Source organism: Myripristis murdjan, chromosome 8 (genome assembly GCF_902150065.1).
Source record: "Myripristis murdjan chromosome 8, fMyrMur1.1, whole genome shotgun sequence".
NCBI classification, from domain to species: Eukaryota; Metazoa; Chordata; class Actinopteri; order Holocentriformes; family Holocentridae; genus Myripristis; species Myripristis murdjan.
In genome coordinates, this window is record NC_043987.1 from 14,069,487 (window position 1) to 14,089,247 (window position 19,761).

The following is a 19,761-nucleotide window of genomic DNA, read 5'->3' on the forward strand; positions in this document are numbered from 1 at the left end:
AATGAATGAAGCCCCCTCACACTCTCTCATGTAATGACACATCTTCTGTTCGGCTGGTCGACTGGTTGGTCGATTGCTTTTGTCCAACCAGATTCTCATTGGTCGGACAATCACCGGTGTTACTTTCATAAGCAGAAATGTGCGTCCTCACAGTAGAGTTCCCTGCTAACAGGATTAATCAGTTTTGGAGGGACATATGCAGACCTGGTGTATTTTATTGTAGAGTGCTACATTGTTAGAAATGATTATGATTATGATTGAAAATAAAAATTAAATACATTTTACTCAAACAATATGTTTCTGTTCATTTCTGCATGGTTACCTATGCTGGCAAACTTGAAAATATGCCTCTTGGCCATTATGGATAATGACAGCCCCATTGCCAAAAAGAAAAAAAAAAGAAAAGCAAGCTGGTCGAAAGAAATTGACAGTTGGTGTACACTCAAAGACTGACGGATGATGGCCAGCAGTGCATAAATTACAGCTGCAGCAATACAGCTTCAGTTGGACCACAATGCAGTGCAACCAGAGCTGTATTATTTCCAATGCAGGATTTATTGTTTGATTTACTGAAAAAGGCTGTGGACACGCCACAGTCTGTGAGAAGCCTATGCATGAGCCAACTTTGATTAGGTTAAGTCACCTCTCCTGTTTTCCATTCAGTCTACCATACCTCTGGTGTTTGCTGATAAAACTTATTTTGGGTGAAGTTATGTAGGCTTTGTTTAGTCTTTGCATTAGCCTTGCATATATTACATTTTGATTTGGGCATTTTATTTCAATTTAGAGGATTTTTGTCTACCCTTTACACCAGTTTAAAGGTGAGTTTAAAGGTGATTAACAAACAAACAGCTGATCCTGTTTCTGTTATAGGATTGTTTTTATGGAGCCTAATTTATTCTCACCTTGATCTGATTTATTTATATATTTAGAGTAAACGCTTCAAGTTACAGGCAATTTTGTGTTTTTGGGATCACACCCAGGGACCAAACGTCCATATACACTCCCAATGTTCAGGCACTCCAAAAATGTCCCCCCCAATATTGCTGGAATATATTAGCAATTCAATAGCAAATTCAATATCTGTCCCCCCCAATGTTGAAATGGTGGTTTTGGCCCTGACCACACCCATAGATCGCACCTCTATTTTTGGAAATCACAAAGCTGGAACAGTAGTGGAGGGCCCTGTTTATTATAACTAAAATAAGACAAAAACAATTAAGTTAAAATAATTTTGTATATTGCCATATAGTTCTTGCTGTAAAAAATAAAACAATACAAATTATAACTATATAAGATATAGTTATAATTTCACAGCCTAAAAGAACTAAGACCTGAGATTGCTGGGGAGGGGTCAAAAGTATGAGGACAGGGGTAAAGAACAGGTTAAATTATAATTAGGATCATGGAGGTTTAAATGGAGGTTGGAAAATTATTTATACTGGACTACAATCAAATTTGAAAGTTTGGCTAGGTCATAACGCACCAATGTGGTTATCTTGGGTCCTCCTAGGGACCCATTCTTTTTCTGCATTATTTACGTCATTTTTGTTTCAACGTCAAGGTGTGAATGTAAATGTATGCCTATTAGTAATACATATGTGATTACTTTATTGAATCAATGTAGTTGTGTCATGCAATGTCAAAACTGTTACTGTTTGCACTTGAATGTATTATTGTATGCACTTGTTTTAATGTATTTTGGTTTGAAAGGTGACCTTGAGTGTCATTATTATTATTATTATTATTATTATTATTGTTGTTGTTGTTGTTGTTGTTGTTGTTATTATTATTATTAAAACCATATTTCAGTTATTTGATTTTGTCACGTAATGTCTCCTCCTTAAAAGCAAAAGAGAAATAGAGGGAAAAAAATTGTCTCTGAGTCTGTTATCATTTCAGTATGAAGTAATTAGGTTAAAAATAATTTAATTTGCTACAAATTGCTTTTATGTTTATTTATAATTCATTTAGGCTACCAGGAAGGCTAAGGTGCACTCAGTGCACTGTGGCCAATTTACTTAATCTAGAGATAATGTACAGATTTTTTTATTTTATTTATTTATTTATTGTCCCATCACCCAATCAATGGATTGAAGAGCAGGTCAAATTTCAATCAACCAACAGTTTCCTTGGTTGACTAAAGCCATAGACACCAAATACATATCCACACTGCCACAAGGGCATAAGTGTGAACATTTTTAAAAATGTGACATATGTCTCACGCTAGGATGCCAACACCCTTGCAAGCACACACACACACCAAAACACACACATGCGTTACGTGCATACGTCAAAGCGCTGATGCCAAGATTCCTGTTGGCTCTATACACACAGCCAATAATCCCCACAATCTGCATCCATTTCAAGAACACTCCATTTCTGCATGCACATGAATACACCAGAGCTCTACTGCACAAGCCACTCCTCTACAATCTCTACCATCCCACCCCCCCCGTTACTCCACCACATCCACACACATGCCACCTTGGCATGCCCACATGCACATACATGCATTTACACGTATACACTACACTACAGTACACTACACTAGTCTGCCAATGGAAACTAGACCAGCTGCTACCCTTTGGTAAGACGCCAGCCGCCCTATTAATAAAAGCAAACATGCCTTGGAGCCATGGATAGTACAGGCCTACTCACAAATTTTCACTAGCCAATATCACTGCAAATGCCTGATTAACCACGCACACGTCACTACATGTTGGCATGATTGTCACAGATATGGGCCCACTTTCTTCTTAGATACATGCATTTGCTCTTACAGAGACTGAGTCATTACGAGTCATTACGCCTGGCTTAATAGACCCAATGGCACTGTATATAAAAAAAAGCAGAAATAGCACAAAAGTAGACTGTAGGCAGGCGAAATCAAATACTCATTTGACATATTTTTGATGAAAAACTGTTTTGGCTCTGCTAATGCAACCTAATTTTGTCATTATCCATATTTTATGAAGGTGAGTTATTGCACCTCAGATTTGTAATAATTAAAACTAAATGAACTGCAGGGAACAGAGCATGAGAAATGTCACATACATTAGACTGTGCGATGTCATTTGAACAAGGACAAAATAAGCACCTTGAGAACTAGCATTGTGTGTGTGTGTGTGTGTGTGTGTGTGTGTGTGTGTGTGTGTGTGTGTGTTCATGTACAACATTTAGTATCTGCAATGACTGGCATGGTGTGGAGGAGCTAAAACTTTGGTATCATGTTACCTATATCTTACATATACTGTTGCATTAATAGATAAGGTTACACATTTTAGAGGGTATGCATAGATTTTAAAGGTCAGTTGTGCATTCATGTCATGTCAGTTTTTTTTTCCTTAATGACTGAAACAGGTTTTCTTTCTTTTGAATCAATCAAGAAATTTCAGCTCTTTTAAATCAAGGCTAAGGCTTTTTATTAATATCTCACACTGCTCTAACTTTTACTGTCCTGTTTTATCTCTTGTATTCCATTTTAGCTTATTCCTATTTAAATCTTTTTAATTGCATTTAAATATCTTTTTATTGCTTTATTTTGCTTTTACATCTTGTCATGGTGTCTTTTATGTTTTATGTAAAGCACACTGAATTGCCTTGTTGTTGAGATGTGCTATACAAGTAAACTCGCCTTGTTTTGCCTTGAATGAAGGATTTGAATGTGTGTGTGTGTTTATGTATCATCATAGCTAGACTTAAAAGAAAAATGTGAAGAGGAACAAGAATTAAAACAACAAGAGCAAGAACAAGAGGAGGAGGAAGAGGACGGGCTTTGAGACAATCCTGACAACTTTTCTGTCTTTATATTTCTCACTCTTTTCCCACCCTCCACTCTCTGTCCTGTTACATTATGCAGCACACAAAATAGTGGCAGAAGACTTCAAATAATTATTTAATTTTCTCCTCTTTTTTCCTTTACAGGCAGTGATTTGATTAAAATTAAAGTCTTTAAGAACTGTGGCAGAAAGCTATCCAGTTATTTGGAAAATTAGCAGTCATAAAAGATATGAAACGAGGCTGAAGCAGCTCACTTTTGTTTTCCCAAATGAGCAGATACATGGTGGACAAAATCTTAAGAATGAGAAGAACTACTTATCTTAAGAAGAAGAATTACTTAGATATTCTGGACATAGTTCAAATGCCTTGCATTTTTTTTCCACCCAAGGAACCTTAATATGTCAAGATCCTTTCAATTAATACAATAAGCTGTCAAAGGTTTAAACTGAAGATACACTGTTCATAAGCAGAGGAAATAAAATATTTTATTCCAAAAATGTATAATTCCATTTTGGGGGGAAAAAAACCCTGATCATCAACTCTTCACATACACACCAATCCAATTCATCCATCAGCAGAGGCCCTCTACAGCAAGAAAATGGCCTCCTACATTGGTGTGAATATGAAATTTGTAAGAACATGCCCACAAATTCCTTCTAAAACAAAAACAAAAGTATGGCAGTTATTTTAATTTACTGCTGCAATCAGTGCTGAGACATGTACAGATATGAAACCTACACCAAAATTCACATAAAAAAAAACAACAACATAATTTTACATTCATCCCATTTTTTTCACCAGGTTTAACCATGTTGCCAAACAAATGTGAACGCCTTAAAGCCAGTTTCTCTCTGCTTGACCTCTTAGTCTGATTGAGCATCAGTCAGTGTGTAGCCCCACAGTCTCCCTGTTTATTCCATATGGAAAACGTCATGTCTCTATCTAACCTGTCACTGGCTCTCCCTCATCACCCAAAATCTGCCAACATTGTACAAGATGCTGACATTGTGCACTGTGTGGAGAAAGATGTCAGTGCATGAGATATTTTCTCTCTGTTAGATGGTGGCGGAGTGTGTGTTGGTATGCACTGTACCTACACTACTTGATTTAACTTGCTTTAACTGTTTGTACTTGCATTGCTGTTGGTATGTTCCTATATCTTCTCTCCCTCTCTCTCCCTCTCTCTCTCTCTGTATGTATGTGTGTATGAGTGTGTGTGCATGTGTCAACACACCCTGCAGGTGGAGTGCAGGTTTCCAGCAGGGTTTGTCTAGTAACAGGCGCAGCACGTGACTAAAGAACACGGGCAAGAAAAAAATCAATCCATCACAGACTCTCTCCCTCTCTATTTCTCTCACTCTCCACGCATCCGAATCCCCAAAATAGCTCTGCCCCACGTCACCGCTACTCCCCCCTCCCCACACACACATGCACACGCATACACACACACACACACACACGCACACACACACACACACACACACACACACACACACACACATGCACACACGCGCACACACACGCACACACACGCACACACACACACACACACACACACACACACACACACACACACACACATGTACACATCCAAACTAGCCTGCCACTGAAACTGAATTATTCAACAGAGCCAGAATGCACAGTTAAGAGAAAGGGAGAAAGAGAAGGATTCAGAAGGAAAATAATAGAGAAAGGGAGGAAGGGAAAGAGAAACAGCAAGAAACACAGAAAGAGGAAGAGAGACATACAAAAAAAACAACCTAAAATTGATCTTAACATTGTTAACCTACAAATTTTTAAGGAATTTTTTTAAAGTATTTTAGGATTTTGATGATTATTATTATTTTTTTTTTAGTTCTCAAGACATTCTAAAATGCAAACCTAACACCAACAACTGCCTGAGAGGCTCATGAAATCATATTAACAAACATGTTACTATAAATATATCAAGGCGTTTCTTTGATTTCGAGGGCTCAAAACTCAACACGCTTCATTTAAAGGCTAAGCCAGTTGAATAATAACATATGATGAAATCATTAAAAATTTACCATACACAGTACAATTACATATAAACGTGCATGTGCATGCAAACACACTAATACACACACAAACATACAAACATGTAGAAACATGCAGTACATATGATAACTTTTAGGAATTTACATTCATACTGTTATCTAGAGCAATTTACAACACAGCAACGAGTTATTTAAGTAAATAGAAGTAGGCAAAAGCATATTTTCCTAACATGGCAGTGTTGATACAGTGTCTATAAAAATTATGATCATGTTTTTAAAAGTTTCATTATCATTTTGGGATAGAAATTCTAAAAATGTCAACCAGTAGAGGCCAAATTAGTCATTAGCACAGAGGACAGTGACATACTGTATAAAAGTCTAGGCACTATACTGTACATGAGGAACTGGCTGAGGCAGCGCAGCAAATTTTGCCAGCAGCTATTGATAGCACTATTTCTTTCCTGATTCATGCCCTTGTTGTTGCACAGCAACATGTAACCATATTGATTTTGCCTCCTTTGCTCAATTGCCATATATGTTACAAGGGCACCCATCTACAGTACATCAAAGAAACTGCTGCTAAGGTGTATTTATCAGTGGTTTTTCAAACAATCAATCCAGAATCTGGCAGCTGCTTTGCTCGCCACTGTGCTACCACATTTGTTTTAGGCTTATCTTAAACCCAAATACAGAGAGGTTTTTTTTTTTTTTTGAACTAAATAAAAAGCAACTAAACCTTTATGCCTTTTCTTCGTGGCACTTATTTCTTCAGCACTGTTTTATCATATACAGTCATATGCAGCACCGCTGGGTCCCTAAGCGGTGTTGCATCTATACTGTCTAAGCAGCTTTCACTGTCTGACTCCCTGTCTTTGTTTGGTATTGGTGATCTCTTTCATTTATTATAAGCCACTATGAATTGAGAGAAAATGAAATTCCTAAAATGTGATGGCAAACATGAATGTCATTTTAGTAATAATCAGTGGTGGAAAGAGTAGACTTTAGAAATTGCTATCCAAGTAGAAATACTGTTACTTTGCTGAAGTACCACTATAAAAATCAACTTGAGTAAAAGTAAAAAGTAGTATGTAAAAGGGACTCAGAATAGAGGTTACTGAGCTGCTTTTCAGAGACATTAAATTTGGAAGATGTAATCTTTTTCCACACTATTCTAGTTCGAAGTTTACCAAAATAAAGCCAATTTCGTCTTGTCATCGCTGCCCACTGACAGTGAACAGCTCCACAGTTTGTTAATTTATGTCAGTCCAGATTCTGATACTTGCAGAGAGCCTACACAATTTGTTCCCTGTTGTGAAGTAAAAGTAAAATTTCTGATTTGAAAATGTACACAAAAAGATGCTCATTTAAAGAAACACAAGTAAATGTAATTAGCTAATTCCACCCCTGGTTATAATTAGTAACAAATTATTGACTTTTAGACAAGGTATCCTCTCTTTTATCTCTAGATATTGACTGAATAAATTGGTAACTAATTAATTAATTGTAATTTGTAACAGTGAATGAATCACCATTACACAACAAAACTGCTGGCTGGTGGAATTAGGCCTGTTGCGATATGTGATAAGTCGGTTAATTGCACAGTAAATTTAAATGAAGACGGTAACTTTTCTGACCACAATTAATTGCCACATTAATTGTGGTCAGAAAATTAGGGGGGGGGGGCAATCCTTGTGAGGTAGAGACAAGGCGGAGAAAAGAGCGAACGAGAACGACGTGGACCTTCTTCCAAAACAAAACGCAGCAGCCCCCGTGTGGGAAGTTTTTGCCAAGACACAGAGGCGAGTGTTGGAAGTGTTGACTGTTAAGGAATGTTAGTCTCTATACCTCTCTGCTATATTTATCTGTAATGTATAGTATTGTTTACAAAGACTTGATCATCCATCTCATTTGTTGTTTTGGTTGTGGGTAGTTTTTGAGTGTTTTTTCTTAATAAAGAAAAAGTCTATTTTTATATTGTTTTGGGGTTTTATTCAAGTGCAATTTTTGATAAGAGACCAGAGTTCATTTCAATGTTTTTTTTTTTTTTTTGTTTTTTTTTTAATCACAGTGCACTTTTTCTTATCAGCACTTTTTGTTACTTTTTATAATTTTTTTTGTATTCATAAGGTCTTTATTTATTCGTTTTGGTATTTTTACGTGTTATTTATTTTGGATATTTAAATTTTCTTGTTTACATTTTTAAATATTCATGTTGAATAAATGTTTATTTCTCTTCAAAAGGGTGTACTTGCATCATTATGCCTTTATTATCATAACATAAGTTTAAAAAAAATGGTCTGAAAATGTCAAAATTACAACAATAATTTAAAAAACGGTCTTAAAAGCACAATATTACGCAATATTATCGCTTATCGCAATAATTTCTGACGCGATTAATTGCACAGCAAAATTGGTTATCGTGACAGGCCTGGAATGCATTTCTTTTGCCATTTTGAAAACGCAATGTGAACGAAATTTTAATGTTGTAGATGAGAGATGAAAGGCTGGGCTACCACTTTCAATAGGACAGAAGAAAGGGAGGGGGGGAGAAGAGAGAGAGAGAGAGTGAGAGAGAAAGAGAAAGAAAGATAGAGGAAGAGGAAGATGGACATTCCTCACCTGGCCAGGTGACCAGAGGACAAACGGGTCTCTCTCTCTCTCTCTCTCTCTCTCTCTCTCTCTCTCTCTCTCTCTCTCTCTCTCTCTCTCTCCCCCTTACACACTCACTCACACACACACACACACACACACACACACACACACACACACACACACACAAAGTTTCCAGCAAGTTTTGTCTAGTAAGAGCCGTGGCAAGATGCTCTGCTGCCAATATTGTGAGACAGAAGGCTGAAGGCTGCTCAAAAGAGCAAAACACTGGGAGACTGATTCTGAATCTCACATGGTATCACACACATAATGTCCACTTTCAAATCAGATCAAACATAAATGTGCCACTGCTATTACATTACGAAAGTGTACAAAGAAAGAAACAAAGAGTTGAATAACATACCTTCTACGGACTGAATTAAACTGTAAAATGACATTTTACAAAATAGGACAGAAAGTCATTTAGTCTCATATAGATCAAATAAAGACAGAAGAAAAAAACTAGTATTCTGGTCAGGTGTGACATATGTATCTTTGGCACAATTTGCTCCCAGACTATCAGGATAATGACGTTAGAAGAAAAACAGTCTAAATAGGTTAAAGACTACACACCCTGTCTTTAGTTCTATGTCTGTGTGTGTGTGTGTGTGTGTGTGTGTGCAACGACTGCCCTAGGGAGTCAGGATATGGATCAATTCACACATTTATTACCAGACAGTCAAAGGTATGAGGTAGGCAGATTGAGCCTGGGGGGCACACACACACACACACACACACACACACACACACAAATATACACACAAACAAATGAAAAAAATATAATACACACTCAGAATAGGAAGAGCACAACACATACACAAGCAAAACGTATTTCCAACAATTATGAAACTACACAAAAACTTCAGCAATCAAGATGTTGCAGAGAAAATCCCCAAATTTTCAAATAAATGCTTTCAATGAGCATTGCAAAAAACAAAAAAAAAATGTATGCACTTTGAGAGGAAGGGGGGAAGGGCGAGATGCAACAGAGGAGAGAGTGAGTGGAACTGCAGTGGCAGAGAGGAGGGAGGAAATGATGGATTAGATTTGAGTGAAAGAGAAAAAGTCCAGGTAGTGGAACGTGAGCGAAAACAAAAACTTCACTTCCTATCAGTCAAGGAGAGAGAGAGAGAGAGAGAGAGAGAGAGAGAGAGAGAGAGAGAGAGAGAGAGGCGGAAAGGAATAGGATGAAAGGGAGGAAAGAGGGAGAAATGAAGGGTAGGCATTTTTTTTTCTCAGCATGGCAATGGAAGATTTAATTGAATTACATTCATTGACTGCAGCCTTTTGCCAGTGTTATTATGCCTAACTGTAACCTTAATAGATAAGCCAAAATGACCACCTAAAATGTGAAAGATTCTATTGCCATGCTGGGAAAAAAATGTCATGAGGGATATGGAGAATGTGAGCAAAAAGTCATTGTAATGCATACTTTGTGTATATGTTCGTGTTTGCGTGCGTTCGTGGGTGCGTGCATGCGTGTGTGCACATGCGTGTGCGCGTGTGTGTGTGCGCAAGTGCAGGCTGCAGTGTAGCTGGCCATCCCTGAGTGTTCTCCTTTCCACCACTTTGTGTTAAATGATTTATACACAGACAGGCAGTTTGATTCTCTCTCTCACACTCCCTCTCTCCATTGTTTTCTTATTTCTCTCTCTCTCTCTCTCTCCCTCTCCCTCTCTCTCTCTCTCTCCAACTCTCTCTGTTCCTGTTCTCTACTCCAGCTGCATATTAGAAGCAGAGCAGAAACAGCCTCTTCTCCTCTCTATTGTCTCTCTCTTATTCTGTTGTTTCCTTAAATGTCTGCGTGGGCAGACCTTGTTTTAGCCCACAGATCATATACACATACATACACATCTGTTTTACCACAGTGAGTGTGTTCCTTTCATTCCCTAAACCCTAACCCTCGCCCAGTTCAAAGTGAGGACATATGGGTGAGGATTGAGGTTTAGGGAATGAATGGACACACACACACACACACACACACACACACACACACACACACACGCACACACAGAGGCACAGTACATCATGCTGCTATAAATTCCATCACATCCAGGTCCCTATGTCAGATGGACAGTGTAAAGGAAAGGAAAGGAAAGGAGAGGAAGTGTGACGAGGAGAGGGAGTGGAGGGGGAAGTGAAAAAGTACTCTTTTCAAGCAGCCTCTGTTATTTTTAGTCTGGCTGGATCGGAAGAATCCAGACCCACAGACGTGACCAGATTGAGGAGGGAGGCCCACGCGAGCAGCGTGTGCATGTGGGCTCGTGCGTGTGTCTGTGTGTGGGTGTGTGTTTGTGTTTGTTCAAAACAGAGGCTGGGGGGGGTGTTAACCTGTAGCCTGCAATACACATGTAAACAAAAGAATAACCACACACATACATGAAACACAAAGATGCACACATACATACACACACACACACACACACACACACACACACACGCAAACTAGGCTTATGTTAAGTGCCGTCCATGTTACCAGCAGACAGTTGCAAGCTAGAGAAAGACCAATAAATAATTTAGATTCTGCAGTGAACGCAGATCACTGACTCTCCACATCCACCAAAAAAAAGGAAAAAAAAAACACCCAGGTTTCTTTCTTTCTTTCTGTCAGTCTCTCTCTCTTCTCTGGGTGTGTCTCCCTCCCTCTGTCTTGTCTCCCTTACCACTTTCTCCATTTGATCGTGTTCTTTCTTTGGATATCTAGAGCTATGTCTGTCTCTGGATATGACTCACAGTCTTGGCCAGTGAAGGAAAGGAAGTGGGAGTCTGGCTTTCTCCCTGGTGGCTTGGTAAGATACACTAAATATGTCAACAGAAACTACCTGCTACTGACTTAGACACACGTACAGACTTCAAACACTTAAATGTCCTCCTCCAGGCAATTTGTACAGACAACCAGACCAGAAGGAAAAGAAATAAACACATACAGTGTCTTCCCTGGAAGTGAGAAGAAATTGCTCCAAAGACAAAATATGTACTAGGAGCAACTGTAGCAAGAGTCATTCTATTATAATGTATTATACTTATTTTTGATTATTTATTTTCATGAACATTTCAAAACTTATTTTCTGATATCTGAAAGATTAAGCTTACATATTGACTGTGAACTATAGGAAATACCAAATACTGTACATCTAATGCTAAAGTACTGAATATATATTATATATATAACACCAACAGAGGAAATAATAGTGCCTGCTTGCATGACTAGCAACTGTAGTACATGTTTTTTTGTTTTTGTTTTTTTGTTTTTTTTTTGCTTGTTTGTTTTAGATTTGATTCACAGCTGACATATACATAAAATGCTGCACTGCATGCATAGGAAGCTGACATATGAATTGTTTGCCCTGAGATGTGAAACCTACAAGAGGGAAAGACCAACATTCTCAAGATTAAATTTGCCCCTAATTTTAATTATCTGCTCCTCCCAGTTAAGATCACACTGAAATATTTTAAACAATTTGGCAAATTATCCAAACATTTTTTATGGAACAAGAAACATCCATAACTTGGCTTGAAAAAGTTGTATAGGCCGGTGGATCAGGGTGGATTGATATTCTAAATATATTACTTTACCGTTAGCATGAGACTCCTTGCTCACTGCTACCCCCTGAACGAGCTCCATCCTGGTTCCAAATAGAGAGCTATCCCTGTGACAGCCTTCCTCTGGTATTCTTTACCACTGCTCAGTTACCTGAAGCAATTAGTGATCATCCCATATTCCTCCACCTACAATAAGTTTTGGAGCAGAGTGTAGACTTAAACTTAGATTTAGCCCAACTTACTGGAGACATGGGAATGATCATAGTACATTTCTTGCGATAATGCCCCAAAGTACAGACTTTATGGTCTGCTCTTTAGAAAAATTTCATTACCAACCTTGTCTCTATGTTCTGGGGGATCCATCGCCATCCTAAGCAACCTCTGTTTGACTGGATTCACACAGTAGAGAGTAGAGAGATCACTGTCAAGTGGAAATCTGTTGATTTACCTTCAGCACTTGTACGGTTCTCTCAGCTTGGAACTGCAGCAGTTTATGAGAAATCTATTTATCTTTTAGAATTAATAATCAGATTGATAAATATTGTCTGAAATGGAATAGAGACCTTAGTCACATTAAATCCCATGAAGCCTCTTACAATCAGGTAGCAACCCCTTTAATTGCAAGGTATTTGTATTTCCTAACACACTGAATATGCTCCACATTGCTAAGGCGCTGAACCCATATGCTGCCATTATAATCCCCCCTTTTTCATGTAACTATTTATTTTGTACTAGTTATTTTGAATCACTTTTTTATGTATTTATTTTCTCTGTTTTCTAAAGTTGTGTTGATCCTAAAAAAGTCATATCATATCATTCTTATTATCATTTGTAGTAGTAGTAGCAGCAGTAGTTGCAGCATTACCAGCATGCATTTCATGAAATTATGTATTTTTCCTTCTTTCCCAAGGCCATAGAGCACAAAACATTTCTTTCTAGAGTTTTCACAGGTGACCCATAGATTATGGATATTTTTTTCTGTGGAAAGCAAGGAGATGTAGCCCCCTCAAAAAAACAAAAAAAAAAAACACCACCTGTATCAGGTTTCATAAAGAGCTCATTGTTACTATCCATAGCTGGAACATATATTGACTTCCTCTCCATTTACAGCAGTAGGGGAGAATATGCGAATATGCTATAATGGACACTGATGACGCAGACAATACCATATGGTGTGTGTGTGTGTGTGTGTGTGTGTGTGTGTGTGCGTGCATGTATGTGTGTGTGTGTGTGTGTGTGTGTGTGTGTGTGTGTGTGTCTGTATGTGTGTGTGTGTGTGTGTGTGTGTCTTTATGTGTGTGTGTGTGTGTGTGTGTGTGTACTATTCTTGCTTGCAAGTGTTTGTATTTAAATTAATGTCTATACAAGGGTACAGACAATGGACTTAGCTGACACGTAGAGCCATATAAAAACAACTGAGCTCATGTACATAAAAATGCAGGCTACAGTGTGTGCGCACACACACACACAGCACTGCCTGAGGTTTATAGTAACTCCAGTGTATGACACCAGATACGGTCACAGATAGGGTCACAGGTGGAATTGGGGTCAAAGTTCAGTAGGACAGTCGATTGTTAACCGATTCTTTCACTGAGGTCACACAGGATGGCCACTATTAAGAAGGGAAGTGGCCACAATAAGAAATAAACAAAGAACTACATAATCATTACAAAATAATAATAACAGCATTAATAATAAATAAAAGGATATGAAATAAATGCAAGGAATTGTCAATACATGAATTTTAAAAAGTGAGCTTAATTCATAAATGAATTATTACTGTATTTTCTGCTGATTAATATAACAAGACATTTTAGTGTTGTGGTGTCAGACACTTACTGACTCTGCAGGGGAAAGTGTTGTTATCCTCTGCAGTGGTAGCCAAATCTATTCATTCTTAGGTTAGTCATCACAGTCTTCTTGGCAGGGCCATCTTGCAGCCTAACTGTTATGTTAACAATAAGGCAGGACTTTAACTTTGATACAGACTAAATTATTTTGTTATCAGCAAAGTAAGGCAAGTCCAAACAAGTAATGCACCATGACATTGATCAGCCAACAGCATCTTTAGATAAATAGATAGATAGATAGATAGAGAGAGAGAGAGAGAGAGAGAGAGAGAGAGAGAGAGAGAGAGCATATTTGTGAGGGAGATGAATGAATGAGGAATCATCAAGAGGGATAATAATAATAAAGCACCTCACAATACATTCTGCAACACAGTACAAGACTCACATGGTGGGAAGAAATACAGAAATAAATAATGTTTATTTGTTGATTAATGCTCGCTATTTTTAATTTTTTTTTTCTGTATTTCTGCACATTTTATATTTTTAGATTTTACACTTATTCATTTTGTATTTATTCAATTATTTATATATTCATTTATTTAATTGTCTTCCAAAGAGACATCCATTTTGCTTAAATTTTCTTTAAATCTTTTTGGTCCATGACAAAATGATTCTAATAATATGACATAGCACCTTACTTACATACACATTAGAAATACATGTGTATGATAACCATAATAAATCAATTGTGATACACTGTAGCACCCTGTAATCCATACACTAAAAGTTCTGTGGGTGAAATCCTTACTAGAGCAGCTATATTACTCATAATAAGCTTTCAGTACTGTAATGCCACATCCATTGTGAAAAAGATTAATAGATTTTTAGAATGACATAAGAATGATACATACTGTATAACCAATATCAGTGCTTAAATGCATACATGATTCATTAGTTAGTCAGTCAAAAAAAATTATAATTTTGATAATCAATTGGTCATTTTAGCTATTTAGTCATACTGCACATTCACTCGTACAGCTTCACAAAAGGTTTGCTTGCTTTTCTCTGTATGAGGTTTTATGATATTACTCACTGGTAACTAGTGATAGGAATTTATCCCTATTTTTGACATTTAACAGATTAAAATTATTGAGTAGATTATTTAGCTGCAGCCGTGCATTGAATAATCATGTGAATAGTTTACTTTATAATGTACTTCCAGTGTTACTAAATTTATGTACCTATCAGTCCAATAAATGCATCTAATGAGCTAAAATGTACAATATTGTAAATCTACATTATGAATTTCAGCATTTCCTTTCATCCAAATAAAGTTAACTATGAATAATGCTGTGCAGAGCGTGAGTGTGTGTGTATAATATCTTGCACAAACTTTGGTCCAGGAAATGACACACATTTTCAAGGTACTTGGGTGAACACAGGCATAAACCAGATTAATATAGTGTAAATGAACAAGGCCTCAGCCACAAAATACCCAATTCCAAATCACCCTGAGCAATAAAATACTGATTTCCAAAACTACTGCATTGAATCAGACAGGAGTGGACATTCATGCATGTACATTAACTCTTCACCAAATATATTTCTGACATTTAATTATTTGTTTGTTTATGAGTGAAAGTAAATTAGTTGAACAATAATGCAATGTGTGTGGCCTACTTTAAAATGTAACAGGTCTACGCCATACCCACCATCGATGAGAAAGTTGTAGTGTGTCAGCTAGCTTTAGGGACTGGGTTTTGAATGGGAAATGGCACAGTCACAGGCTTGAACTCTGCAATGCTAATTCTAATTAAACAGCTAAATAGCTGTGTACTGTATCTAAATGTGGATGTAAGAGAATAGTTATTTATATGGTACTCCCATGGGTCCAGAGTCAGTTCACACAACTAAATAAAGCCGCAGGTCATAAATCTGCTGAATAGTAAACCCAGTGAGACTCATGAATCTGGAGAATCAAGCAACTCTTCTGATCTCCATTCACTGAAACATCGGTCATTTGAGCCATACATCCACCAAACAAAACTGCACAAGTGAAGCTGGCAAATCTTGTATTGGCTGATTATGAAACGAATCAGCCACAATTAAGCTGCGTTTTGATGAACTACACAGCTACTTCATTCTGAGCTCTTATCTTTCATAATATTCAATAATGCAGTTCACTTTGATGCCAGCCATGATATGATTTAAAAAGGCCAAATGGCAGATATCTCATTCAGGAACAAAAAAATCTTCACATCATTGCTGTTCACATCATCCAGTCCCAGCAACTGCAATGAACGTCCACGACAGCACAGCACAGCTCAGTTCAGTCTGGTTTGGTCTGATCTCGGAATGTGAAAGCACCCCAGCAGATGAGACGCCGGAAACCCTGACACAGTAGTATCCACTGTGGCGCAGTGGGCTCTAGAGTTACCTGATATGACCTTATGATTGATAGGTGAATCAGTGGTGTTACTATACCAGCTCTAGCAAAGGGAGGATTCATCCAACTGACTCACGGTTTAGCACACGGACAATTTATCAGGATCTAATCCAGTCAATGGGCAATTTAACATGAAACAGGCAAGAATGTCTCAGTCATTCACAATAACCACACGACACTGTAAGTGGTTATTAACTATGTGAAGACCCTTGCAAATTAATATTTCAAAAGATGCAGTGACTTTCATTTTTGAAATACTAGTTGATGAATATCTCAATCTAGCCTCAGCTTGGTTAGCATTCATTCCCTGCATACAATATCCCCCGTAAAATGTACAAAGATAGCCATTATCTCGAACGTACTCAGGTTTGCCCACAATAGAGTAGGCTGTATGTTGGTGTTGAGACTGAATAGCGCCTGGAAAACAATGAAATTTCCCCTGATATGCACATTGTGGCAATAGCCTGGGAGAGAGACGGACAAGGACACAATGGAGTAAGAAAACAGGAGGGCGACAGAGGAAAGGGAAAGACATCAGTTGGGAGGGACAGATAAAGAAACTGATAAAGAAAAGGAGAAAGGACTTGGTGGAGGAGCAGAATGCACAAGAAAAGGGTGGTGAGAAGTAGAAATATATGGACTGATTCAAAGAATAAAACCCCTCTTGCAGCTGCTCCTCAGACCACCCAAAACCAGCCATCATATCCCTGCAAGCCACATAGTCTCAGTACGGCAACATTGCACATCATCTAAAACTCATCATTCTCTACTCTTTTAGGAAAGAAAATAAAAGATCTGATCCCATTCCTTGCATAGCCAGCAAAGGCCTTGTGTAGAACCCCTAAATAAACACAAACACACACGCACGCACGCACACACGCACACATGCACACACACACACACACACACACACACACACACACACACACACACACACACCAAGTTACAGTATGATATGGGTTGTACACTGAAGTTACAAGGAAGCATACATGTGTAGAACATAAAACCATCAAGATGCCTCTTGCATCTTGGTGCATGTACACCCACCACACACAAAAACTCATGCACAAGTAGGTAGTGGCAAGTGGGATATGTAAAATTTGAACTAAATAAATAAATAAATAAAAATAAATAAAAACTCCACTGTTAAGCAGTATTCCAAAATTATTGATCGTACAAAGTTCAAACAAATTCTCAAAGAATGTTGATAAATTGGCATTTTAAATGATAGATCATCTGTATTTTCGACATATTTAACAGATGCATAATGTTTTGGCAGTTAACACGTCAAATATACAAAATCATATTCCCTACACAAAGTCTCTCTCTCTGTCTGCCGCTTTCTCCCTCTCACCAACACACACATCTGTATTTAGATCATGAATAGATATGATTGAAGGGGGCTAGAAGTAGCTCCTGCATTTCAACAGAGCAGTTCAATTAGTGTGTGTAGTTATGTCACTGCTCAAGCATCAGAATGGATCAATACAATCATTACTGCGATTTCCTCTCTCGTCATTAACACTCTCACATGCAAACTCACATGCACGTGTGCATGCTTTCAGACATACACATCTTCAAACAGAAAATGGTGAAATCACTCCCCATTACTCCCCAGAATGGTGCAATGTGCTGGAATCTGAAAGATTAAATTGTAGTGACATGCTGAGATTATGACATTGTCACACATAGTCTATTTGCTGTAGCACATGAGCACAAACACACACAGACTTACATACACAAGCTCCCATGTCTATATCTTTGAATGTGCTTAAATAGCCCCATGCACCATTTGAAATGAACACACATCCCTTTAGAGGCACAAGTCCAGTGCGATTAAGGGGAGTAGTTTAAAAATGGAAAAATAACATGAATCGAAATTCAAATTACATGACGAAGTTAACAGGCTACAAACACACACAGACATACCTATCCGCACCCACACCTTAACCCCAGCACACAGTTATATATCAGCATTATGCATGTGTCTTTCTAGACATTGTGTGTGTGTGTGTGTGTGTGTGTGCTACACTGAAGCAAGACACAGAAACACACACACTGCTACCTCCCTTGTGTAGGCCATATCTCTCTTTCCTTCTTTCTCCCACCTGTCCCTCCCTGCCCCCTCTCCTCTCCTATTTCTCTTCCCGCGTGAGGCGCTGGGCCTACACTGCACATGCTGACATCAGCAACCAGCAGCGCCCCCCAGACCCTCTCTCTCTCTCTCTCTCTCTCTCTCTCTCTCTCTCTCTCTCTCACACACACACACACACACACACACACACACACACACACACACACACACAAGAGAAACATGGAAACATGTATCAAGCAGGTTACACACGATCGTGACAACGAGTTTGCGGCACAACTGTGATTGACAGTGATAAACAGTCTCATAATGGGGGCTGGTTCAAAGGCCTCAAGTGGTAATAGGATTAATTGGTCACCTCCCATTCATTAACGGCTCAACACAATAAATAACATTTCCATCATTCCTTCTGTCGCCTCCGAATACAGCCTTGCATGCCAGGTACTTGTACTGATGCGGCTGCTTGTAACATGCTTGTCATATGGCATCCTACACATGGAATAAGATAACAGGTGAACCACTCAATCAAACAGTTGTTTGCACGGTAGGCCTACCGGATTCTCCGGTAAGACCTACTGTAGCAATATCTTACTCACAGTACACCCAATGACAGGAAAAGGATATGGCCATTCGGTGATCTTTTTGGCGTATTTTCTCACGAAGTTGTCCTCGCTGAAGATGAACAGCGAGCGGTTGACGGTGAAACAGTTCTGGCGCACTGGGATGGGGTTATAGAGGGCCATAGTCCGGGCTCTCTGCGCCATAGACTGCTTGTACATTCTCTGGGCCCCTGGCCCTCCCGGAGCACCGTGGCCATGGCCATGCCCATGACCGTGACCGTGACCGTGGCCGTGGGGTCCTCCTTGTCTGCCAACACCGCGACCGCCTGGGCCCCCTCCGCCGGCCCCTCCGCCGTACCTGGCTGGTACCTCGTCTCCGAACCGCGCCATTCTCTGGACACCACAAGCCAATCTTCAAGAAGCAGCGGAGAAGGAGACCAATGCTCAGCAGCGCAGCCACACAACATTACATCCCATCTGGATCAGGACGGCTCATATACACAACGGGTTGTCTTGTAAGCGTATGCTGAACACCTGCACCCTGCGAGTGGAGAGCAGTAATATGCGGCCCCTGGCTTTAGCAGACGAGGACGCCCATGTACCGTCTCGTTCGATGTGCGTCTCTGCCAGCGGCCAATTGTGGGTGTGAGAAAATTAAATGTGCGGTCGGTTGGTTGGTTGGCTGGCTGGTTGCACTGTTGGTTAGTGATGTGGGATTTCGGGGTCTACTTTATCAGTCCGTTCTTATGTCCATATATAAACCAGAAATCGCCCCAACATGAAATCATGGAGAAGCTGCAGCGAATTAACACGAATGTTTCATATTCTCCATGGTTCATGCCAGTATCACCAGAGCGCACCTCAGCCTGATGCACCTTGC

At 38.9% G+C, this 19,761-nt stretch overlaps 1 protein-coding gene across 1 annotated transcript in view; it reads right to left on the bottom strand.

Annotated features, from left to right (window-relative positions):
- Positions 1 to 19,298, bottom strand: part of cacna1aa (calcium channel, voltage-dependent, P/Q type, alpha 1A subunit, a) — a 112,999-nt gene extending 93,701 nt beyond the window's left edge. The window contains exon 1 of the mRNA XM_030056901.1: positions 18,946 to 19,298. Within this exon, the coding sequence (XP_029912761.1) occupies positions 18,946 to 19,271 (326 nt within the window). The 5' untranslated portion in view covers positions 19,272 to 19,298. The remainder of the gene's footprint in view (positions 1 to 18,945) is intronic.
- Positions 19,299 to 19,761: the final 463 nt, after the last annotated feature.